The sequence below is a fragment of the Pelodiscus sinensis genome, chromosome 7 (assembly GCF_052426305.1).
Source record: "Pelodiscus sinensis isolate ZL-2025 chromosome 7, ASM5242630v1, whole genome shotgun sequence".
NCBI lineage: Eukaryota > Metazoa > Chordata > Testudines > Trionychidae > Pelodiscus > Pelodiscus sinensis.
In genome coordinates, this window is record NC_143058.1 from 76,436,090 (window position 1) to 76,461,139 (window position 25,050).

Sequence of the window (25,050 nt, forward strand, 5' to 3'; positions counted from 1 at the left end):
CCCACAGCAAGAAGTAAACTATCCCCTCCCCGCCACTTGTCCTCTAAGAGACTGAGTGTGAGAGATAATCCCAGCACATCGGGAGCAACCTCAACAATGCAAATATCTAATTTAAAAACATTCCACCTAGTGAATTCCCACGGAAAAGCATCCCACGAGCTGGAGTACCTCGGCACCAAGCCCAGCACTATCCAAAGCCTCGGCATCGATGGTGCCTGTGGTACCCAGAGCAGATTCGGCACCAGCACCGAGGAGACAAGCTTTATCATCGGCATTGTCTGTCTCAGCACTGCATTCAGCACCACGGCCAGCAGCACCTACTCCACCTACAGCGGCGTCAACCACATTGGCACCGCCCACGGCGCCGACCCTCTCAGCACCAACTGCAGACCCGAGGTCTCCCTCGTCGCAGAGAAGTTCGGCACAAAGCCCCACAGCTCTGCCTGTAACACCAGCACCGAGCCCCTCGGCACCAGATCCTCTTGACGCAGCACCGAGAGCAGCACTAGTTCAGACTGCATCGCAGGAGCAAGAATATTCGCCTCCAATACACCAAAAGGCGAGACATAAATCTAGGAGGGTATTAACACCATCCCCGAGTCCAGGAGCATCAGCTTTCTCACCGCATCCCCAATCTCCATCCCCACTTCCGGTGCGGTTCCATCACGACATCCATTCCAGATCAGTGGAACATCACCGCGGCTACTCACACCAGTACTTGTACTCACCTTATCCTGAGATCCCGGTACCAGTCGCACTCAAGGAGTAGATCACCAAGGTCACCAACTAAATCATCTTCTTCTAGACACTATCACTCCACCAGGAAAACTTATTCACTCTACTACTGCCCAAGACACCACCATGAGTATGACCATTATTACAGTCGCCACCAGTACCTTACCAAATGCTCACATTCCAGGTCCCCTAGCCATCATGCAAGCCAACGGTCTCATAGTAGACTGCCTACATCATCAGATGCGCCCACGAGACCTCCCACACCTTTAGGAAACACACTACCACCACGTCAATCTACTCCTCCGACTACTCAAACACAGCAAAACCAGTCTATGAATCACCCACGGACCAGTCATCCTCTTCCCAGACAATGCTGTGTTTCCCGGCGATTCATCCCTTACAGATGACCTGCACCAATTCCATGATCTTTTTAAAAGAGTGGCCAACTCACAGGAGGAACAACTCCTTCAAGTACAACAAAAACAATACAAGCTCCTGAAAAACCTTCAGCCTTCCCAGAAGTCCAAGATGGCATTACCCCTGGACGAGGCAATTCTAGAAATTGCTGATGAGATATGGCAAACTCCAGCCTCTGCTCAACCAACAAACAGAAGAACAGACAAGAAATACTTTGTGCCATCCAAAGGCATAGAGTTTTTTTTATGCATCCTCAGCCCAATTCATTGGTAATGGATGCTGCCCAACAGAGAGCAAAGGCTCCCCAGTATAGAAATCTGGCCTCTGATAAAGAAGGGAAGTGACTCGATTTCTTCAGGAGGAAGGTCTACTCCTCCACAACGCTTACCCTCAGAATGGCAAACTATGCGGTCTTATTGTCTAATCATAACTTTGACAACTACACAAAACTGACAGCCCTTATTCCACATCTCCCGTAGGATAAATGGCAGCTACTGAATGCCATAGTACAGGAAGGCTATACATCTTCAAGAGTGGTGCTGCAGATCGCCCTGGACATAGCAGATACAGCAGCACGCACTACAGCTACTTCTGTAGTGATGCGCAGATCCTCCTGGCTCCAATAGACAGCAGTCCCCAAGGAGTTACAGACCAAAGTTGAGGATCTCCCTTTTGATAGACAGAGATTGTTTGTGGAAAGAACAGATCAAGTACTGCATTCCGGTAAAGATACAAGAACAACGCTCAGAACCCTTGGGATGTACACACCACCTTACCACAGAAAAAGATATACACCATATACCAGACAGAGACCTCTCTCCTATCCCACACAGAGGTCTAGACCATATGACCCTCAACAACAGGGAAGACCACTCCAAAAAAACACCCAGAACACCAGGCAGCTAATTTGACAGGACAGTCGAGGGACTGCAGACCATTCCTCTTACCCACAAGCCACCATTGAACCTATTTCATCACAGGCTACAACCCTACCAACACGGGTGGTTTGCCATCACCACTGACGGTTGGGTTCGAGAGCTAATCACATCAGGCTATACGATTCCCTTTCTCTCTCCTCCCCCAACCACCCCTTCCTACCCATTCCTCTTCAGGGACCCCTCTCACAATGGCCTATTGATGCAAGAAGTCCTGCACCCACAGGGACACTACCTGAAGAAGACGAGGAAGTTAATCACCCTCTGCAGTAACGACGGTTCTTCGAGGTGTGTCCCCCCGTGGGCTCTCCACAACCTACCCTCCTCCCCTCTTATTGTATTTCAGATCTTTACCGATTAGGAGGAACTGGTGGGAGCCGGACTGGGTATGCACTCAGAAACAGTGCAAAGGGCGCGCGACGCCTCCCGCTCATGCACTGTCCGGCTGGACTACGGCTGACAACTCTCTGACCTGCGGCACCGGGACGAGCCGGACGCCTGAAGTGGAGCACCCATGGGGAAACACACCTTGAAGAACCATTGTTACTTCCTCTTTTGGCACTCAGCAAGTTTGCGGATGACACTAAGCAAGGAGGAGTGGTAAATAACACAGTAGGATAGAGATAGGGTTCAGAGTGACCTAGACAAATTGGAAGATTGGACCAAAAGAAATCTGAAGTTCAACAAGGACAGGTGCAGAGTCCTATGCTTAGGATGGAGGAATCCCAAGCACTGCTACAGGCTGGGGACCGACTGGCTAAGCAGCAGTTGTGCAGAAAACGACCTGGGGATTACAGTAGATCAAAAGCTGGATATGAGTCAGTGTGCCCTTGTTGCCAAGAAGGCTAATTGCATATTGGGGTGCATTAGTAGGAGTATTGCCAGCAGATATCTCTATTCGGCACTGGTGAGGCCACATCTGGAGTATTGCATCTAGTGTCGGGGTCCCCGCTACAGAATGGATCCTTCTTTGAGTAGGGGGTTGGACTAGATAACCACCTAAAATCTCTTTCCACCCTAATCTTCTATGATTCTATGTTATTCTATATCTCCATTAAGGTCCAAGTGGTCATAGTGTATAATAGCTTAACTCCAAAGCGCTAGGTCTCCACAATAGTTCCCAACAGTATATTAAATTCTGCAATAATATTAATGTCATCAGTATCTGCTATTCATGTGTATGACTGTAAAAAAAGGAGTATTGCAGGATTTCTGCTGACATAGTCTTTAGTCCAGTTTTGATGGTGAATACATTGTTCTATTCTTAACTGTCTCAGCTTTATATCAGCTGTGCCAAAAGTCATGATTGTCATAATTATTATACATTGCATTATTGTGAATAATATAGTCATAAATATGTGTCCCTTTGTAGATTATTCAACATATTCAGTTAACATGAGAGTAGTTTCTTTGGGACATGGAGGCAAAAAGTAGAGTTATCAAGGCTGTTCCCCATTCTAACATAACAAATGCAGAAGTGGGGCCCCGCAAGAAACACCCCCAAAACCTTGTCTTAACGGGCTTTGGTACAAAAACTTCCCCCAAAAATCCTAATACCTGGATTTTGGGAAATCTGCTGCTAACACCCGAGTAATTCTAAGAAAACCAGGGAAGAGATCACATGGGAAGCCTCCTCCCTAAGGTAAAACTCTCCCCCGCCCCAACCTCCGTTTTGCTTGGAGTTAGGAAAACAGAGGACAGACAGACCTTCCAGGACACACAAATCAACCAATACCAGTTAATTAGAAAAAAAAAAACTTTTATTATCAAAACAAAACTACAATGCAAGCATAGTAAAGTGGCTAGATGGAAAGAACCACTAATTGATAAAGATTCTCAAGGAACCCCATGGGTTAAAACTTAGTTACAAAGAAAGACCAAACACTTAACCAGCTCAGACATTAGTTCCAAATTCCCAAACCAGAAAAACAGCAAAACCTGATGGACTAGTTAAACTTTTCCCTACTTACACATTGTAAAAAGTCCTTTCTTGGGGAGAGAAGTGTTTTCCATCTCCCTTAGTACCTGGAAGAAACTTCTCTGCTTTTCAGACAAAGGAGGGAAAGATAAAGACTCCTTTGGCCCAGTTTGAAATTCCTACCTGCATTGTTATTGACTGATTAGATACCTGGCTATGCACAGCGTTAACCCCTTAGTCACCAGGTGCTGGTCAGCATTCCTGATTATAACAGGAGTGGATAAGTTTTACACATTAAGGTATTCCTAAGAACAAATTGCAGCAGTAGCGGATAAAGATCAGGATTAAATCTTAACCAAAGCGAAGTCAATGTCAGAAGTCCCATTTTTCCCTAGGTCATTCAAAACAAGGTAAGCAAAGCGTAACTCTGCAGTCACTCTACACTGGTGCTTCTATTTAACATAGATCCCTCTACTTCAATTACATTTAATTTTACAACATATATGCCACAAAAGTGATACACATGTATAATTCAGAGTACATGACCATGCCCTACCGTGCCCTACATATCTCTCCTGCCATCAGCAAAACAAAATTTTGACATTCTTAATTCCATGTTTCCTGAGGAATGAGTACACAGGGAATTAATAAAGTACTGTTTGGTGGCTACCAACTAGCAGATCTGGTATTAACATTTCTGTTTGCCTTAGAAGCTAATTTTCAAAGTATTTTCCATTAATTTGCCAGGGAGATACCTGTCAAGTTGGCAATTAAACAGTAATTGGTCACCCAGGTGCTTATAGGGATTAATAGATCTTTCCCTTCAACATATGTTCCCAAGTTTGAAATAATAGCTATACTGTACGGTAGCATGACCCCACTTGAGTCTAACAAAAAAATTAAATTCCATCATTTTTTAATGCAAATGTTACCTTTGTAAATGATGGCCTGAAAAGAAAGAGTTTCCATGGTAACCTTAGGGAACACATAACCTGTTTATCATAACTTCTCTATGAAGCAAATTGGGGGGTGGGGAATATGCTTTGATGTCAGCTATATTTTCCATCAGACATTATTCTACTGCTGAGTGTATAGGTAATTTAACTAAGCATGCCTTTCTTAAGTAAACTTAGAAAAAAAAATCTTACAAAATAGCATTGGAGGGAATTGTGGTAAACAGCATTCAGAACCAGTAACTGACCTTTTTACTTCTCTCTTCAGTTTGACAATCAGGTTAACATCTTGAAAGACCCAAATTAAAAATTAATGCTCATAACGGGTCTCTTCCACCGCTTTTTCTCTTTTTTTCTTCTCCTTCTTATGCTTCGTGCTCAGTATTAAGGTATCCCTGACACACTTAAACTTGTTTTCTTGTTATTCCATTTTGCCACTAAAAGTACTGTTTGAAAGCTGCCCTACTGTATCTCTGAACTTATATATTGTGGCGCTATCACAGAAAAATAATATATTGATTATACTTCACATTCAGTCCTGACAGGAGTAGTTGAGGTGGTAGCTTCTGGAGCTGCCATTAGCAATGAATGAGTTTTATGTCTGCAAGCTGCTGGAGGGTTGTAGTTTCCTGCAGGCGTATAGTAACACCTAGGTAAAGGGAAGTATGAATATAACATTTTAAGGTCATTCAGAGTAAGAAACAGATGTTGAAATTTTCCAAAATACGGCTTTGACGTGCCACTTAGGAGTCAACGAACTGACAAGACTGACCCTCTCAGCAGTGATTTTGGAACTGGAACACAGGGAAGGCATTGCCCACAATACCCCATCTGGTATCCATCTGGTACCAGCAAACAACAGACAGTACCAGATCACGGAGAAACTATACCAACTGCTCAACTGGTATCAGCAAGAAAAGAAGGTCACCACCCAACAGCAGTTGCAACCAAGAGAAACAATGTCTGTAGCATTTGCAGACTGGTACCATGGAATCCAAAAGAACCTGATGCCAGAACATATGGAAAGCAACTGCTCTTGAAACCTGCTTATGCTGATGCAGTTTACTCAGTATTAATCCAGGGATTTTTTTTTTAGCCATATTGAATTTGCAGTCTGGAGAGCTTTTGTCATAATGCCATTTCAAGAGAGAGACTCTCTTTAGTCATCTCTGTGTTTAACAGGATTACGGTGGATTTAATACTCTGTAGTGCAGACTAACCATTGAAATTCTAAAAATGCTGTTCCAGTGTGCTGTTAAATCACAATCGAAGGGGTTGGGGTTAAATTTTAACAATTTGATGATAACTGTTTGCTGTTTTCTTTAACATGAGCTATTTGGGCAGAAGGCGGGGTTATGGAGGTGGTTTCTTTTCCACTTTTATCAGCTTGCTTTTTTTCATTCTTCTGATTTTCCTCCTCTTCCTCTTTTTCTTCCATGAGGAAGTGCACTGTTTGATACAGTAGCTAAGTGTTTAGAATGTAATAATACAAGTCAGAGATTTACTGCCTCTAGGCTACCTCTTCCACTCTTGAGGACCTCCAGCAAGGCACGATTTTATAGACAATGAAAGGCTTTCTCTCCCCTGTGAGTCTGCCTAACTGAAGAAAGCTTTTCACTGTCAATTTCCACCACTTGCGCTGAAGTTTTGTTCCATGCCCTTCTGTTTTCCTCGCTCTCTAACACCCTCCCTTTCATCCAGCATCAACAGCAGATGCAGGCAGATATGGCAGAATATCAGAGTTGGATTCTGATCATTAAATGCTGCAGAAACTGGGCTGGAGACTTTAATCTGCCATCTACATAATGGATATAAATCATGAGGTGCTTTCCTGTTTGCTCCCCAGCTTCTGACTTTACAATCCTATTCTCCCCAGTAAAGATGAAAGATTGTGCATGTGCTTGCAAAGAGTAGCCATTGCATATTGGATTGGGTGCTGTAAACTCTGCTCACTTGGCTGAAGTCACTTGGCTGAAGAAAGATGCTGAAAAGCCCCTGACTTGGAGAAAAAAATTCAATTCAATTTACTCCATACAGTGTCTCTCATACAAAGGATTTCAAAATGCTTTATTAAGAGAGAACATAATGAGAAAATGCTGTATAGAACTATGTATATAGCAAGCAAGGCAAAATGATGCAAGATGATCAACTGGAGTAGCAGAAAAGAAGACCGTAATTTAAAAGCAGTAATCATGTGGATAAGTAGTCTTGTAAACTAATTACAGTGAGGAGAAAAGCAAAGAATGCAGACTGGGGAGGAGCAAAAAGGGGCTTAGTCTCAATCATAGGCTAACAAAAAGAGTTAGATTTAAGGTAATTCTGAAGGATGCAAAGAACTGGCTCTCACTATATTGTAACATACTTAAAAGGGAGCTGGCCTGTGCCCCTTGGCCTCATTCCTCCCCCAAAAAAGTAAAGCCAAAATTAAATGGTTCCTCCTCTGAGAGCTTTATGATAAGACTTTGTGAATTGATCTGCTTCCATGCTGAAGTAATTGAAATGTACCTACTGGCTTAGAAAAAGATAATGCTGATATGATACTGACCTTTTGGGGGGAGGGATGAAGGGAGTATTAACATTTTTATAATTATTTGAAGGGTCTCTGCTTCTCTCTTTTAACTGTGAGCAATAAGTATTGTGAGTATGGATGTTACCAATCTGGTGTTCATTAAAGACAATTAAGAGGTAGAATGAACAAAAATACATTATAGGATTAATGGGAAGCCACCCAGGGAGAAAGATAGGGGCCAGGAAATGATCTTGTTTCGCATGGATAAAGGAAACTGATAGCTCTCAAGGATTGTTCAATGGAGATTCAGAAACCCGAATATCCACTCAGAGTGGGGATCCTTTTTTGTTTTCTCTTATAACTTCTTTTTCTCCTTTGCTGAATTCCCTTTGCTTGCTTATAGGAGATATGGCAAATGATGAGATCGCGTTTTCTATTTAGCTACAGCAATTGCCATGTTTTTAAACACAACCACTTCATAGGAACAGCCTGTTCCCCCTTTAAAGTTTCCATCTGTGCTTGTAGTGTCTGTCTATTGTCTTTATACAGTATTATTCTCTGTATCTAAATCTAAATCATGAGTTCACCTCAATGAATAAGAGCCTTACTGAGGTGGAAAAACAAACACTAAGTTAATCAGCCCTACTAGATTCAAGTTTGATGCACAGATGTCACTGAAGCTTCTTGGTGGTTTGGGGATTTTAAGCAAGATAGATACTGAAAACAAAGTTATTGTACATCAATGACACCATTGTCTAAGCCCTATTGTTTATATCTCTTTCTTGTTTGTTTTCCAAAAGAAGAGGGCTCATGAGATTAAGAAACACTTAATTGTCTAGCAAGCTGATCGTCAAATTAATGTTCTGACTGCTTTGGCTCATCTTTTAAACAAAACTGTTCAAAACCACTAACCAGGGAAACCAAGATCATCAGTAACTCTGATGTGCTTGTCTCTGTGCATTTTTTATGGGAAAGAGGAAGGATGGTGTGATTATTATCTTTTTTCTTTATACAATAATGTTTTCTTCACCCAAGGGAAATGCATTCTAGCAGCATGAACATAACTATTAATCAACGCTTCTAGTGATAATCAGGGAATGAAAAATGATGACCAGAAACTGAAAACGCGCTAGCATAGCTGCCTTGGAGTTCTTCCTTGAGATCATGCCCTTGCATTTTAACGTGGATAATTCTTTAAAATGGATAATTCTTATAAAATTAATGGTGATGCATTCTGAAATGCAGTGATTTAGAAAACTAGTGCTTATTTATCACCCTGCGTGAAAAATATATACACACAAAGAGTGGGTGATACATTGAGATTGAGAGACGTAATGTTTTAAAGCTTTCCAGAATAGTTGCTGTCCTAAACATTTTGAGCCAGATTGTCAACAAGGTTAATCAGTGTAGCTCCTGTGTACTAATTTGAACAGAGGGTCACCTGGGGGGCTACCTGGGAAGTTTGACTTGGACGGCAGCAAAGATCAGGCTCCCCTGCACTGACCGTGGCAGCAGGAGCCAGAGCAACCCACTGTGCTCCACTGCAGTGGCAGGAAGCAGAGTGCTCCGGCCCCAAGTTGCTCCCCTCTGTTCCCCTAAGCCCTGCATCACTTGGGGGAACACAGCGGGCTAGGGCCTGGGCCAGGTCTGCTTGCCACCACTGCAGTAAAGCAGAGTGCAGCAGGCTGGGGGGTGGGCTGCATTGCTTTGCTTTCCCCAGCTCCCACCACTGCAGTGAGTCGGGGAGGGCCAACCCCAGCTGCTGCCTGCACCAGATCCTCTGAGATCCCATCCATAGGACTGTTGAGGAGATGCCATGGGACCCCCAAAGCACAGGGCCTGGGTGGCCACCCCAAACCACCCAACGGGCGGAGAACATGTATGGCTCCTGTTTTATTGAAAAAAGGAAGTAAGCATGAGGGGAGAGACAGGTCTTATCTCAGTTCTCAGGATTAGTTCAAGAAGAGTTTTATGTTGTTCAAACTATGACAAACATTGTCAAAAATAGTTGGGGGGCAAAGGAGGTGTTACTACAGTTTTAATGTCATAGCCTTTCATCCTGCAAAGAGCAAAGTGCTCTGTCCCCAATTCAGTCAAGCATGTAAACGCACACCTAACTTAAGCCTGCGAGTAGATCCATTGAAATCAATGGAACTACAAGTAGACTTAAAGATAAGCATATTATAGAATCATAGGACTGGAAGGGACCTTGAGAGGTCATCGAGTCCAGCCCCCCGCCCTCAAGGCAGGACCAAGCTCCGTCTACACCATCCCTGACAGATGTCTATCCAACCTGTTCTTAAATATCTCCAGAGAGGGAGATTCCACCACCTCCCTTGGCAATTTATTCCAATATTTGACCACCCTGACAGTTAGGAATTTTTTCCTAATGTCCAATCTAAACCTCCCCTGCTGCACTTTAAGCCCATTACTCCTTGTCCTGTCCTCAGAAACCAAGAGGAACAAATTTTCTCCTTCCTCCTTGTGACATCCTTTTAGATATTTGAAAACCGCTATCATGTCCCCCCTTAATCTTCTTTTTTCCAAACTAAACAAGCCCAGTTCATGAAGCCTGGCTTCATAGGTCATGTTCTCTAGACCTTTAATCATTCTTGTCGCTCTTCTCTGTACCCTTTCCAATTTCTCCACATCTTTCTTGAAATGTGGCGCCCAGAACTGGACACAGTACTTCAGCTGAGGCCTAACTAGTGCAGAGTAGAGCAGCAGAATGACTTCACGAGTTTTGCTTACAACACACCTGTTGATACAACCTAGAATCATATTTGCTTTTTTTGCAACAGCATCACACTGTTGACTCATATTCAACTTGTGGTCCAATATGCTTAAGTACTTCACTGGATCAGTCCAGAATGTTTGGCACCTAATAAACCTGAACCCAGTGAGCATTATTTAAAAATATATGAGGCCTTGACTCTACATCGGGGCTCTGTGCAAATGCAGAGGTCAACCCACACAGGGCCATTGGTTGAATCAAGTCCCTAAAATACGTATTCATTGTTTTGAGCTGTCAAAGAGATGCAAAGAGTAAGAATTAGTTGCCTTCCCAACATAAGACACTCAGGACATCATATAATAATTTAAAAACTCAAATATAAAATTACACACTCAAAATTACATCTCAAGTAGAAAGAAATGCAAGAAATTCTTCAGAAGCCACAGTCAGGTCCATGAGGACATGGAAAGCACTGATTCTGTCTTCATTCTCCAAAATTACTGTGTGTGTCAGTTTAGCATGTAAGTGGAATGTAAAAGTGATCTCAGTAAAATAGAGGTGATTCTGAGATTTTCCCATTGAACGTCATTTGGGTTTGCCATCATAGCCACTTGAAAAAGGAAAGAGCATACAACGGAAAAGTATTGAAGATGCTATCCTATGTCCAAACAATGGCAGAGTGGTATTGATGGGATCATATAACCCCTTCTTTGAGGACTGCTTCTGTCATTAAAATCAATGCAACTTAATTAAACCAAATTATAGATAGATACATCTATAAATAAGATATTAAAGTGTGCTGCTGAATATGATAATTGCTGCATATTTAGCAATCAGCGTGTGTGTTCTGCTTTTGCCAGGAGGGATTTCTTTCAGTGAAATCAATGGAGCTTTATTAAAAACCATCTAAATTAGAGGGAGAAATGATGAGTGTTATAATAACGCAAAATCACTGTTTCAACTTTCCATTGCAAAACCAGGAAACCAAAATACATCCCTTTTTCTGAATGTAAGGAAAACATCAGAAAAACTCTTTTGAACTAGGAACACAGTTAGAATTTTTAAATTTAAATGTTTGCCTTTTGGTTTAAAAATTAAAAAGAACATGGATAAAGGTCTTGGAAGACATAGTAATGAAGGTATCAGAGAATCCAGGGATGAAAAAGACTTGTTAGATCACCTAGGCCAACTCCTTCAGTTCACCAAATCCTCTCCCTGTATAACGCCTTTCTTCTGCTTTGTCTAGAAAAGAAGAACGTATCAAATCAAATGCTGGTTTTTTTAATGTCCATTTACTACAGTTGTGTCAATGGTTAAAATTCTGAAGGTAAAACTGGTGAGTTTTGAATTTTGATCTGTGGTACAAAACATCAAGGAGGAAATAGGGGCAAATTCATTTTTACCTCTTTCAGTTTTTCTCAATTTTCAGCTAATAGAAAACAAAATCCAAGTGTGTCTCAGCAGAGAGGAGACCTGCAGGTCAAAGAGCAAATTCCTTTTACCGTGGCTCTTTTTTGCATGATGAATTGCAACCCCTGTGATTAGATGTCCTCCCAGACAAAAGCAGAGCTTTAAGCAGGGAGGTCAGACAGGCATCTGGAGCAAGCCCTTTAACAAGAAATGTACAAAGCAGTAAAGCATATAGCATGCTGTGCTTATTCCCAGACTTCTGTCCACAGAGCTCAGGGTGCTGTGAAGATACTAGGTGAATTTTTCAAAAAAAGCCAAATAACGTAGGAGCACAAGTCTCATTGAAAGTCTAAGGACTCATGTGCTGGGTCCCACCCATTAAGTCTCCCATCACCCTTGTGGGCTAGGTAAGCCCTGTGTGTGTCCTACAGACATCTGATCTACCCCTCCCCAGGTAAAGGCTTTGTATTAGGGCTTTCAATTGACATGTGGTTAACACCTGCAATTAACAAAGTCCAGGATTAACGCATTAAATTTTTTAACGCATTAATCGCGGGTGTTAATGCTGCCCTGCCCCTATGAAGTGCCGCTGCGGTGCTTCAAAGGGGCAGCACAAGGCAGAGCCCGGGATCAGCTGGGGACTCCCCAACTGACCCCAGTCTCCACTGCCGCTTTTGAAATGCACGGAGGTGGCGTTTCAAAGGAGTAGCCACCTCACAGCTGAGCCAGGGATCAGCTGTGCGGCAGCTGCCCCTTAGAAACACCGTCTCCATGTGTTTCAAAGGGGCAGTTCAGCCCGGGGTCAGCTGAGGACTCCACAGCTGATTCCGGGCTCTGCACGGCATTTCCCCAGAACCCAGGATCAGCTGGGGAGTCCCCAGCTGACCCCGGGTTCTAGTAAAATGCCATGTGGAACTGGAGATCAGCTGTGGAGTCCCCAGCTGCCCCTTTAAAATTCTGCCTCTGCTCCTCAGCTGATCTTGTGTAGTTCACTGGAAGTTGGGATTTTTCAATTAGCATGAGAGTTGGGTTACACTGGGTTACAATTCCATTCTAACTGCCAGCTGAAAGGACATATCCGGGTCCTCCAATAGCTCACCAGGGAAATCAAGATCTATCAGGTAGTCTAGGTAGATCCTAGGAGAGAAGTAGAATGCCATCCAGAGTGAGGAATTATGGGAAGAGAATAAGACAAGACCTTGGGACTCCAATGATAGCCCAAGACCCCCTTCACGTTAGGCAGTGCACAAATACATAGACAGTCCCTACATTAAGAAATGTAATGGACTCTCTGTGTAAATATATAATGTATTTGTACAAAAAATGCCCAGCCAACACCAGAAATGCTCACTGCCCCCATGTTAAATGGTATAGTCCAAATAGTTCCTGGCTAAGTAGATTTCTTTTCCCTAAACTTATGATGAATTCAGAGAACAGACCCAATGACAAGTCAAGTATGGACAAGAATAAATGAAACTAAATCCTTCCTGAGCAAAAGAAGTAAGATGACTGTTTTCAAACCAGTCTCACTCTCAGCATGAAAGAGAGTAAGTGTCCGTGTGCTTGTAGCCATCCTCTTTTTGTTTTGGTTTGGTTTGGTTTGGTTTGGTTTTTTGGGTTTTTTTTAACACCAAGAAAGTATTTCCAGATACCCAGTTAACAGTCAGTTCGTAACAACACTTGCTGGCACTTGACAACTCATGTCTTGTCATTCCAGCACAGACCTTCTGCTGATCAAAGATATTTGTTCGCTGGGTTTAGACTATATGTGTATATTTACTTAATTTTTAGTTTTAGGGCAGTTTGCCTTGGAAGAATTAGCAGAGTTAGGAAATTATGTGCAACTAACTGATCATTTCTTCTTCTTAGACATCTCAGATCAAGTACCATACAACAATTATAGTTGACAGGGCCATAGCTTAAATTTACATCTCTTCCCTCCTCCCCCCCAATTATACTCACATTCTCAATGTGGGTTGAATTATAGCACATATAATATGGATCTTTTCACAGCTTTTCTCCTTCAATCAAATTCAAATTCCACCTGCCCATGGAAATTGTGTGCTCTACTACAGCAGTATCTTATGCTTATCTCGATCAGCCCCACGTGAAAGTTTGTGAATTTTGAACAATTAGAAGTCAGAGTGCCTCCATGCATCTCTTCATTTTGTGTTTTAATCTTCCTCTACTATATTGGCATTATTTTGATTAAAAGGTGCAGAGGAATTGCCATGCATTTTCCAAAAGTGAGTTATTTTTACAGTAAAACCCTTGTTTGCTAACGGCAGATATAAGTGGAGGAAAACGATACATGTACAGGAATATTCCTAATTATGCAGAAAAGAAATCTACCTGGCACATGACAGAAGAATGTAGGGATTGGACAGGCGATCTATATAATCTGCTTTCTAGTCTCAAACAGAGGCAATTATCAGATGCTCCTTTTCTCTTGCATTTTGAGAGAGTAAATAAAAATGCTTAATATACCTATTGTATACAGTTTGTTTACTCTGTCCTCTCAAATTTTCATCTTCTTGCTAAACTCAGTCCTGATCTTTTCAATTCTTCATGTGCTTCCAGTACTTTCACCATTTCTAATACAGTCATACCACTAATTTATTTAATTGCACTATAATAGTTTCTGCATAATTCTCTATCCCATTCTTTTTGCATCCTAGTATTTTGCTTGCTTTTTTTTTTTAACCTCTTTTATAAATTGAGCAGAGGTCTATAGTGGCCTCTCCAATCTTTTTTCTGAGTTAATATAGTTAATTATTTATAGTTAATCTAAGGCAAGCAAATACTGTGTTTAAAATTGATTGTGTACCAGTGTTTGGACTTGCAGATCAACTTTTGTTCTTACTACTTGGTGCTTGATCTTATTAAATTAGTCCTTCTAAAGCAGATTATTAGCCTAACTAATCCCAAAGAGAGTTGATACAGAACCATCCTTTATAGTGTTTCCAGAACATAGCTAAGAATTTAAAGAAGCAGACATTTCCAGAGCATCAGGTCAATGTCTTCTTTCAGAAGCCATTTTACTTTTAATTCAGCAATATATCATCTTTACTAACGTGTAGACAGATGGAAAAAGGAAATGAGAAGGGATGGCCGAGTCTTTAATTAAAGACACAGAATTTGCTCTCTGAGCTTATTGTACAGTTCTGTGGTGGATGCAAAGAACCATCAGTAGAACCTCATGTTTTTCAGGAAACTGAAATAACGTGAAATAAAACAAAAAACTAACTTCACAGTAGTATCTCCATCCAGTGGGGCTGGACTCTGCTCCAGGTGTTATGACCTGGTGCACACGTCACACTGGGTTGATCCACTCATCATGGTGGAAGGGACTGCAATCCCGTTTGCTAGGTCACAATGCCTGGAACAGGCAGGCTGGCCCAGCACCACTGTACAGTGAGTGCTGAGCAGGCTATTCTGCAACTACAGGATCTCCCGGCCACCCCACCTGGGCCTCCCAAGATAAAAGGAAGTAAAACAAAATCCCCTCCAAAATAAAATGAAAACCTATAAAATGTCAAAGGGATTCACAGGAATGTACTCATCAGCTATGTGGAGCCAAATTTATGAAATTGTAGCCACAATTAGTTTCTATGGCAACTGTATCTCAGAGCACATACACAAACAGAACTGGCAGGAGGCATCTGATTTTATTTTCTCTGTAAGAAACAATCAGAAAATTGATGCTTCAGGTTGTTACAATGCACACATCTAATGTAAGTACTTTTTACTTGCATAGTGACTACATAAGTTTTTCTTGGTAAACACCTGGTAAATGTCATCATTTCATGTTGCTGTACATTGACTGCTATTACACTTATTAGGCTGAAAAGTAATCACCAGGAAACTTGCATTCTGGTGTAGAATTTGGAATTAACCGTCACGTGTACAATTTATCTTGTATCCGCTGTCTTGCATCAAGCAGGGAGGCAGTATTTTACATGATTATTGGGCTCAGTAAACAAAAGCTTAAATATGTTTTCTTTGCTTTGCTTTTCCTCAAAACATACCAAAAAGTTCTGGGTTTGTCTATCACCAGAGTACTTAGCTATTTAAAGAAAATTACCAAACTGCTCAAATTAGAAGTGTGAGAACAGCTGAAGTGACTGTGAATTTTTATACTCATTTGTGGTGTAAAATGTGTGTCACTTTTTCTGGTGGAAAAATGAACAAAATAATCTGTTTAGCCTTCTACCCACATTTGGAAATCTATGACAGTGATTTATTTTCCCTAAGTGAGGCACTGTTAAAGTAGGGTCATTTCAAATCAGAGATGATTATTTTCTGGTACTCATCAACCTCTTAAGGTCTTCTAACCATTTTGATTCAATCGGAGATATTAGTCAAGGGCCCCTCCAGAAAAAGTTGTTCACTTAGCAAAAGGTTGGATTATTACTAATATTAACTCCCAAATATTAGGATGTAGAGTCTTGGTATAAGGCTGCTAGTCTACAATGATTCCTGAAACCTGCTTAGCAACTTAATCTGATAATACATCTGTTTGCTTTGGACTTGGTTTTTTTTTTTTTTTTTTTTTTTTTTTTTGCAATGGATCTCTGCCGAAGAGATATTGTACATGAAAACATTGTGTACAGGTAAGTAAGACTAATTACAATTCAGTGCACAAATTTTCCATCCCCACAGATTTGAAATCTCTTTAAACCGATGTATTATGCATAAATTACAAGATTGACAGGAGGGAGCCCTAACCTGTAGAATGTGGAAAACATCTTACTTTTGGTTTGTTTGCCTTCAGACGTTTACAGAAAGGCTAGTGTGATTTATTCTTTTCTTCTTAATGCATTGTTAACAAGTGTTTGCAAAGGCATTGAATCTTCCCTTCTGCCATTAATTTGTAAAGGGGGAAGGGAATTTTAAATGGTCTCATGGTGTATTGCTTTATAAAACTGCTGATTCTAGCAGTGCCAGAATACGAATACATACTAATGTAGGATACACTGAATGCAGTCAGTGAGCTTTCTGCATTTATGATGGAAAAGAATAATAGCTGCATTTTAACAAAGCTCTTAACACTTGGACCATCAACAGGCATCGAGTGAGTAAAATAGGGAGAACTCTGGTGAGCTAAAAGCATCTAAGTTCAGCATTTCTACCTTAGTTTAAGTCTTCCTGTTAGGTTTTCAGACTCCAGCCAACTACAGCTGCCATCTTGAAAACAAACCAAGTAGAGAGCTGATGTTTTCACTGAGCTTCACTTCTGAAATTAGACTCGGGCATGACAATTGCACTGACATCCCTGTTGGATATTCAGTTTTACAACAGCAAAGCTGCTGGATTTGTGTTATGAATGAAAGCAAAGGTTGTTTATAGCACATTTTTTTACTGTAGAAAAATCGACAATAGATGATAAACAGATGTGGACCTAGTATGTAAGCTCATCTTTTCTTTGAATAATGAATGCATTACTCAGCAATATTAAGAGATGCTTTTATATAATCAGGTTTATCTCCTAATTTTACTGAATTGCATGGGAGACTAACCAAAAAAGTTTACAGTATCTCTGCTGGCCTACTGCCAAAAGAACTGCACTGAGGACAGTACCTGTTCTAAAGAGTCCTTTGATACGTAACCCTTTCTTCTGAGCAGTGATAAGATTTAAGAAAGGGATTTGTGAATTCTCCGAGCCTCTGCCTTTCTTTTGTTGATTTTGGCACGCTGCTGCTACATCATTTGTTCTCCGATTATCATTTTGAGATGCATTGTCAGTAACTGGGGTGTATAATTGATCTTCATCTCTAATTACTCTTCTCTCCACAGGTGTCTGGAAAAGGTCCAGATGGGAGTTCACACAATCTCCACTTTGAAGGGATGGAAAGGCAATATGCATCCTTACCCAGGTACATCACTAAGGTTTCCCCATGCACTGATTCTCCCTACTATTTTTAGGGAAATCTGCATAAAACAGCTGTCTGGTTCTGAAATGAGAGATTATGGTGCAATTTTTTCTCGCTGCCTTCTGCAGATGATTTAGTGCCATTTTTATCACTGTGTTAATAATTTAGACAGTTGATTTAAAAAAATAAAATTGTTCTCATTGAACGTGTCAGCAAGAGTCATGATCCACAGGGAAAGAACATGACGTTGAGGAAGCTTATTGTGCTAGAGTTATAGCCGGTCTTAGCAGGGCATAACTGTGACCAAGTTTATAGTGCTAAAATAATATCTGATAGTGACGGATCATTGCTGTGAGGAGTTTGTACTGCGGGACTGACAGCTCCTATAGTGCCACCATTACGGGAAGGACTAGCAATCCTGTTCCAATATGGTAGCTTTATATTGTAACTTGGTCCCACTGGAAACAGGAGAGAATTTTCAGACTTTTATTATTATTATTATCGAATGGATGATGAACAGCTGTAGACTGGAATCAGCAGGGCATGGTAAAGAGGAGCCTTTCAAACATTACAGTCCACGTTTTGTGGGAGCTATAGTTATAATAGCAGTGTGTGAGAATCACCAAGCTAGAAAAAGAAATGAAGAAAGGTTACAGCAGTGGGAAGAAAACAAAAATAGAGAATATTTACCTTCCAAACATGCTAAGTGAGACAGTGGCTCTTAGGTAGATATGTGGAGGAGCAAGTGTTCCTATATGTTGGTGAGATAATCATCTGTGCAATGTTTCCTGGGGACCCAAAGATCATGGCACATCAGTGGGTGTTTTTAGGAAATAAATGAGTGCATTGTAGCTACATCTATTCTTCTAGTTTTTCCATTTGACTGTTTGTTTCTAACGGTGGTAGGGCAAATGCTGATTAACCTTAATGTAATATGGCATGCTGCTATGAACTAGAATATAAATAATATTTCATTGCTTGAAAATAATTCAACCTCTCTAAGAAAAGCTGTCTCTCAAACTTCAGCATTGTTGGACTTGAGTAAGAACTTTTTAATGTGTGCTGTGTCGCTTAATGCACAGAATGCATCTGTGGTTTAATGACTGCCTTTTGGTGACTTGTATTGGAGGTTTGCAGTAACGTTGGTCCCATGATATTAAACAGACAAGGTGGGTGAAGTAATATTGTTTATTGGACCTACTTCTACTGTGGAGGAAACTGCAAAGCCTCAAAGGACCTGAAGAAAAGTTCTTTGAAGCTTGAAATGTCTGTCTCCAGTCAACACAAGCTAGTTCAGTAAAAACTTCACCGACTTGCCTCTCATATCCTGCGACTAACACCGCTATAGCAACCCTGCTTGCATAGTGTTGTTTGATTCCCAGCAATGTTTTCTATTTTTCCTGTTCTCATTATCCATACATCTCTCCTGTTCTTTTTTCTCAATCCTACTAAGTTCTTGTCTTCAGTTATACCTTTCATCAGAAAGTTCCACCGGTTAAGTACATGTAGAGTAAAAAACCCTTTTTATCAGTTTTAAATATTACTGTCTTTCAATTTAATTGATCATCCTCTTGTTCTTGAAATATGAGAAAAATTTGAACAGCAGTGTGCAACAAACCTTCTTGACGCTATTCATTGTTTTGCATTCTTTTTTCATTTTCTTTCTTATTCATTTGTTCTCCAAACAAAACAGTTTTATTCTTTTCTGTCTCTTATAACATGGTAGTCTTCCTATGCCTCTAATCACTTACATTATACATCTCTGAATTCCCTCTATTTCAGCTATGTCTTTTTTGGGATAGGGTGACCATAATTAATCCAAATATAGAATCATAGTATTACAGAACTGGAAAGAACCTCAAGAAGTCAACGAATCCAGTCCCCTGCCCTCGCAGCAGGACCAAGCACTGTCTAGATCAGAACTACTCAACATACAACCCATAGTCCGCATGTGGCCCGCGGCCCGTTTCTTTGCGGCCCGCGGTGCAGTTTGGGCTTAAGGGGCTGAACACGCGGTCCACAGGTGGGATCTTTTGAACATGGCCCCCACTGGAAACACACTCCACAATGGCAAGGCGTCTCCCAGGCGGGGTGAGCACTGAAAAACACAAGTGGATGGGATGGCTGGAACAGACACATACAGGGTGTCAGTGTTTCTAGTCCCCCGGGAGGAGGTGCTGGAAGTGCCAGGGCATTGTAGGAAGTGCTTTGTGTTCATGCCCGTCAGTGTGAAATAAGCTATTTGCGTATATTTGCACATATATGCAACCACACTGAAGATGTGGCTCTCAGCATGTGCTGTGTGTATCATTGTGACTCCCGGGGCTTCCAAAGTTGAGTAGACCTGGTCTAGAGCATCTCGGACAGGTATCTGTCTAACCTGCTCTTAAATATCTCCAGTGATGGAGATTCCACAGCACCCCTTGGCAATTTATTTTGTGTTTAATCACTTTGACAGTAGGGAAGATTTTCCTACTGTCCAACCTGCTGCAATTTAAGGTCAGAGGCCAAGGAGAACAATTTTTCCCCCTCCTCCATGTAACATCCTTTAAGAAATTTGAAAACAGCTATCATGTCCTCTCTAAGTCTTCTCTTTTCTAAACTAAAGAAGCCCAATTCTTTCAGTCTTCCCTCATAGGTCATGTTCTCTAAAACTTTAATCATTTTTGTTGCTCTTCTCTGGACTTTCTCCAATTTCTCCACATCTTTCTTGAAATGTAAAAGTGTTCAGACCAGGACACAATACTCCAATTGAGGCCTAATCAGAGTAGAGCAGAAGAATGACTTCTTGTGCCTTGTTCACAACACTCTTGTTAATGCATCTCAGAATGATGTTTGCTTTTTTTGCAACAGTGTCACTCTGTTGACTCATGTTTAACTTGTGGTCCGCTATGACCCCTAGATCTCTTTCTGCCGTACTCCTTCCTAGATAGTTGCTTCCCATTCTGTATGTGTGAAACTGATTGGTCCTTCTGTAACTCCCTTTTTCCTCCCCAGGTTACTCATGAGCAGGTCACACTCACAGGTGTGCCTGGGCACCTGATGGTTTTAACATAAAAGGAGATCCTGAGTACCCCACTGGTGATGTTGTTTAGTTGGGGATTCACTCCCCTGCTGCAGTCCCTGGCTCATAAAGAATATACAGTGGTGGTGCCTCCACCTGGCTGGCCCTGTACACACTTAATGGTGTGCCTTGGGAGCCTACAGGAATAAAATTATTCCAGCAATAATCTGGATCTAACTCCAGAACAACAAATTACAAATTATAAATAATATCCATCTAATTGATTACATTAGAATGAATACACCTTTACTTAACAACTTAAAGAAACAGGGTTTAACAGATTAACAGTGAATAAAATCAATTAACAAAGTACACAGAAGTAACAGGGACTTATCTAGCTGGCATTTTCACTGCCACCATGTATCCCACCCCCGAGTGTGCACTCCTCTGGACTCAGAGTTCCAGACACTTGCTTGCGTGGGCATGCTTGAAGATCTGCAGCTGGAGTGGAGGTTCTCTGTAGGTTGTGTGAAGGGCCGGATTAAGACCTTTAGAGGCCCTAAGCACTGAAAAGATTATGATGCCCCTCCCCCCCATGTCATTCAAAATAAAAACAATACTATACCGTAAAATCTCGGGGGGGTGGGTTGGGGTTGGTGCCCCTGCTTTGCTGGTGCCCTAAGCATGTGCTTAGTCTGCCTATTGGGTGATCCAGCCCTGGTTGTGTGTGTGTTAGTCCAAGCAGTGCAGCCAGCTGCAAAGCAGGCTCCACCAAATGCCAGCAGTACTGGTTCCCTGGGTTGGACACTCTGCCTGTCTTTGGGCCCAGAGTTGGTCTATATATCTGAGGTCTGTCCCAGGCAGCACTTTCCCAAAGAACCTATTTACTTACAGCCTCCTCCTGTGTGCTGGTTGTTGTGTAGTCCTTCTGAGCCACAGGCACAGCCAGTGTCTCTCCCCTCTTGGGCAATCAGCTGCCCCAGAAGCAGCCTGCTAGATCCAAGTCCCAAAGGCTCTCAGTCCCGGGCTTTAGTTGCAGCATAACAGTTCCTGGACTGGATAAGGCTCCTCCACTGCAGCCTGGCTCCTCTGTCCCAAAATGGAGAGCCCCCAGACTCTTGAGACCCTCTGTCCACATGCCCAGACAAGCCTTCTCTTCCTGGTTTCCTCAAGGGCACATGGGAGTTGTAGTCCCTAGGGCTAGATTGCAGCACACAGGATCCTCCCAGAAAAAGTCAGAGGCACCTTCAGTAAGGGGACTACACTTCCTAAGTGGAGTACTTTGCATTTGTCCTTATTAAACTTCATCCTGTTTGCCTCAGACCATTTCTCTAGTTTGTCCAGATCATTTTGAATTATGACCCTATCTTCCAAAGCACTTGTAGCCCCTCCCAGGTTGGTATCATCTGCAAACTTAATAATTGTACTCTTTCTGTCATCATCTAAATCGTTGATGAAGATATTGAACAGAACCAGTCCCAAAAAAGATCCCTGAGGAACCCTACTTGTTATGCCCTTCCAGCAGGATTTTCAGCTATTAACCATTCTCAGAGGGTAGTTAGTATCCAGCCAGTTGTGCACTCGCCTTATAGTAGCCCCTTCTAGGTTGTATTTCCTTAGTTTATTGATAAGAAGGTCACGAGACCTGTGTCAAAGATATACTACGTCCACTGCTTCTCTCTTATCCACAAGTCTTGATATCCTATCAATAAAAGCTATCAGGTTGGTTCAACATGCTGGCTGTTGCCTATCATCTTATTACCTTCCAGATGTTTGCAGATGGACTCCTTAATTACTTGCTCCATTATCATCTTCCCCGGTACAGGAGTTAAACTGACTAGTCTGTAGTTTCCTGGGTTGTTCTTATTTCCTTTTTTATAGATGGGCACTATATTGGCCTTTTTCCGGTCTTCTGGAATCTTTCCTGACTTTCATGATTTTTCAGAGATGATAGCTAAAGGCTCAGATACCTCCTCTATCAGCTCCTTGAGTATTCAGGCCCTAGTGACTTGCAGATATCTAACTTTTCTAAGTAATTGTTTAACTTGTTCTAAACCTACCCTATTTCTACTAGCATTCACTATGTTAGGCATCCTGTCACCATCCATGTTCTTGATGAAAACTAAAATAAAGAAGTCATTAAGCACCTTTGCCATTTCCTAGTTTCCTGTTATTGTATCTCCTTTTTCACTGAGCAATGGGCCTACCCTGTCCTTGGTCTTCCTCTTGCTTCCAATATACTTGTGGAATATCTTCTTGTTTCCCTTTATGCATCTAGCTGGATTTAGCTCATTTTGTGCCTTTGCCTTTCTAATCTTGCCCCTGCATACCCGTGTTGTTTGCTTACATTCATCCTTTGTAATTTGACCTAGTTTCTACTTTGTATGAGACTCCTTTTCTATTTTTAGATCATATAAGATCTCCTGGTTGATCCAAGGTGGCCTCCTGCCATATTTTCTCTCTTTCTTATGTAATGGAATAGTTTGGTTTTGGACCCTTACTAATGTCCCTTTAAAAAATTACCAACTCTCTTCAGTTGTTTTTCTTTTTAGTCTTGCTTCTCATGGGACCTTACCTACCAGCTCTCTGGGTTTACTAAAATCTGCCTTTCTGAAATCCATTGTCTCTCTTTTGCTCTTCTCCCTTCTACCATTCCTTAGAATCATGACCTCTATGATTTCATGGTCACTTTCACCCAACCTACCTTCCACTTTCAAATGCTCAACCAGTTCCTCCCTATTTGTTAAAATCAAATCAAGAACAGCTATTATTCTTTCATATGGCATTAAAGTGTTTTCACCAATATTTTCATGCTATTCTTTTTGCACTCTGTGTCTTGTTTGCTTTTGTAACTGCTGCTACGTTCTTCTTAGGCAATTCCTGTGGGCCACTCACAATGGCACCCAATTGTTTTTTCCTGAGTAATTCTATCTGACTCAAGCCGTTAATCTCCCCATGTTTTTCTCAATACCTCAAGTGTAGCTAGTGGAAACTAGACTCCATACCCTAAACCTTAACAGGCTTTGAGTGTTCAGCTGGCTATAACAGGGAATTTAGAACATTGTCATCATTTTTTGTTGGGGATCATTGTAAAGAGGGCTCATCTGATGAAGTGGGTTTTGCTCACAAATATATATTTTTGTTCGTCTCTAAGGTGCTGCACGACTACTTGTTTTTAAAGTTGCAGACTAACACGGCTACCCCTCCGAGTTTCTGTAAAAAGGGAGGCACACTGTACTTTCATTGGGGTGTCAGTACCTTTTGGCCTCAGCACCCTCTCTGGCAGAGTTCAGACCATATCAATAGTTTGCTTCCATAGTGTTTCCATAAATGAGAGAGCAGGGTGTCGGGGTGATGTGCTCTCGATTGCATGTGGTGTTCAACCGTTGGGCTGCTGTGTTCTGAACCAATTGTAAATAGCTCTTGTAAGTGTGGTGGTAAGAGGGGCTGTGTCTACACTATATCCCTCTTTCAAAAGAGGGATGTAAATTAGGCCAATCAAAAGTGCAATTGAAGCGGGGATTTAAATATCCCGTGCTTCATTTGCATAATTGCGTGTCAGCATTCTTTTGAAAAAAGGTATTTCAAAAGCGAAACCATCATCTAGATGCGGTTCTTTCGAAAAAACCACCCTTTTTTGAAAGATCCTCAGAGTACAGGATTCTCTGGCAGATCTGCCCTCTGTTTGTAAATCTATTTTACAATGATCCTGTGCTTCTTGGAGTACTGGAATTGGGCTTGTTTAGTCTGGAAAGAAGACTGAGAGGGAACATGATAGCGGTTTTCAGATATCTAAAAGGGTGTCACAAGGAGGAGGGAGAAAAATTGTTCTTCTTAGCCTCTGAGGATAGGACAAGAAGCAATGGTCTTGAACTATAGCTACGGAGGTTTAGGTTGGCTATTAGGAAAAACTTCCTAACTGTCAGGGTGGTGAAACACTGGAATAAGTTGCCTAGGGAGATTGAGGAATCTCCATCTCTGGAGATATTTAAGAGCAGGTTAGACACATTTAAGAGACGTCTATCAGGGATGATCTAGACAGTACTGGGTCCTGCCATGAGGGCAGGGGACTGAACTCGATAACCTCTTACGGTCCCTTCCAGTTCTAGCATTCTATGATTCTGAGAGTCAGAGAAGTGTAGTAACCAAGCCCAGAGGTCCCCAGGGCAGAGTCTGAATCCAGCAGAATAGACTGCAGACTTCCTGGCAACTAGTAATGGAAATGAGGACTTTTGTAGAGCTGGTTGTTTGAATATCCAGAAGTACGGATGAGTCCAAGTGGAACACCAAGGCCAAAACCTCTGGCAGATCTGCCCTCCGATTGCTAATCTATTTTACAATGAAGGCACTCGGATATTATGAAGAATGGGCAGCAGCACAAAACCTTAAGGTCAATAGAAGTCCTTCCTGGGGGGTGATATTATGGAGATGGCATGTTCTTCAGTGTATTTTCTTTTCCTCTCTTCCCCAGTATTGCTGCCTCCTTTTCTGGGCTTAGCTGTATTCACTTGCTGTGCATCCAGCTGTTGAATTTCAGCCAAACCACTAACAGCTGTGGGAGA

General features: G+C 41.7%; 1 protein-coding gene across 5 annotated transcripts in view; it reads left to right on the forward strand.

Annotated features, from left to right (window-relative positions):
* The window catches only part of PARD3B (par-3 family cell polarity regulator beta), a 618,049-nt gene that overhangs the window by 556,419 nt on the left and 36,580 nt on the right, over positions 1–25,050 (forward strand). For all 5 annotated transcript variants that reach the window (XM_075934324.2, XM_075934322.2, XM_075934323.2 and 2 more), the window contains one exon: positions 17,408–17,487. In XM_075934324.2, the coding sequence (XP_075790439.2) occupies positions 17,408–17,487 (80 nt within the window). The remainder of the gene's footprint in view (positions 1–17,407; positions 17,488–25,050) is intronic.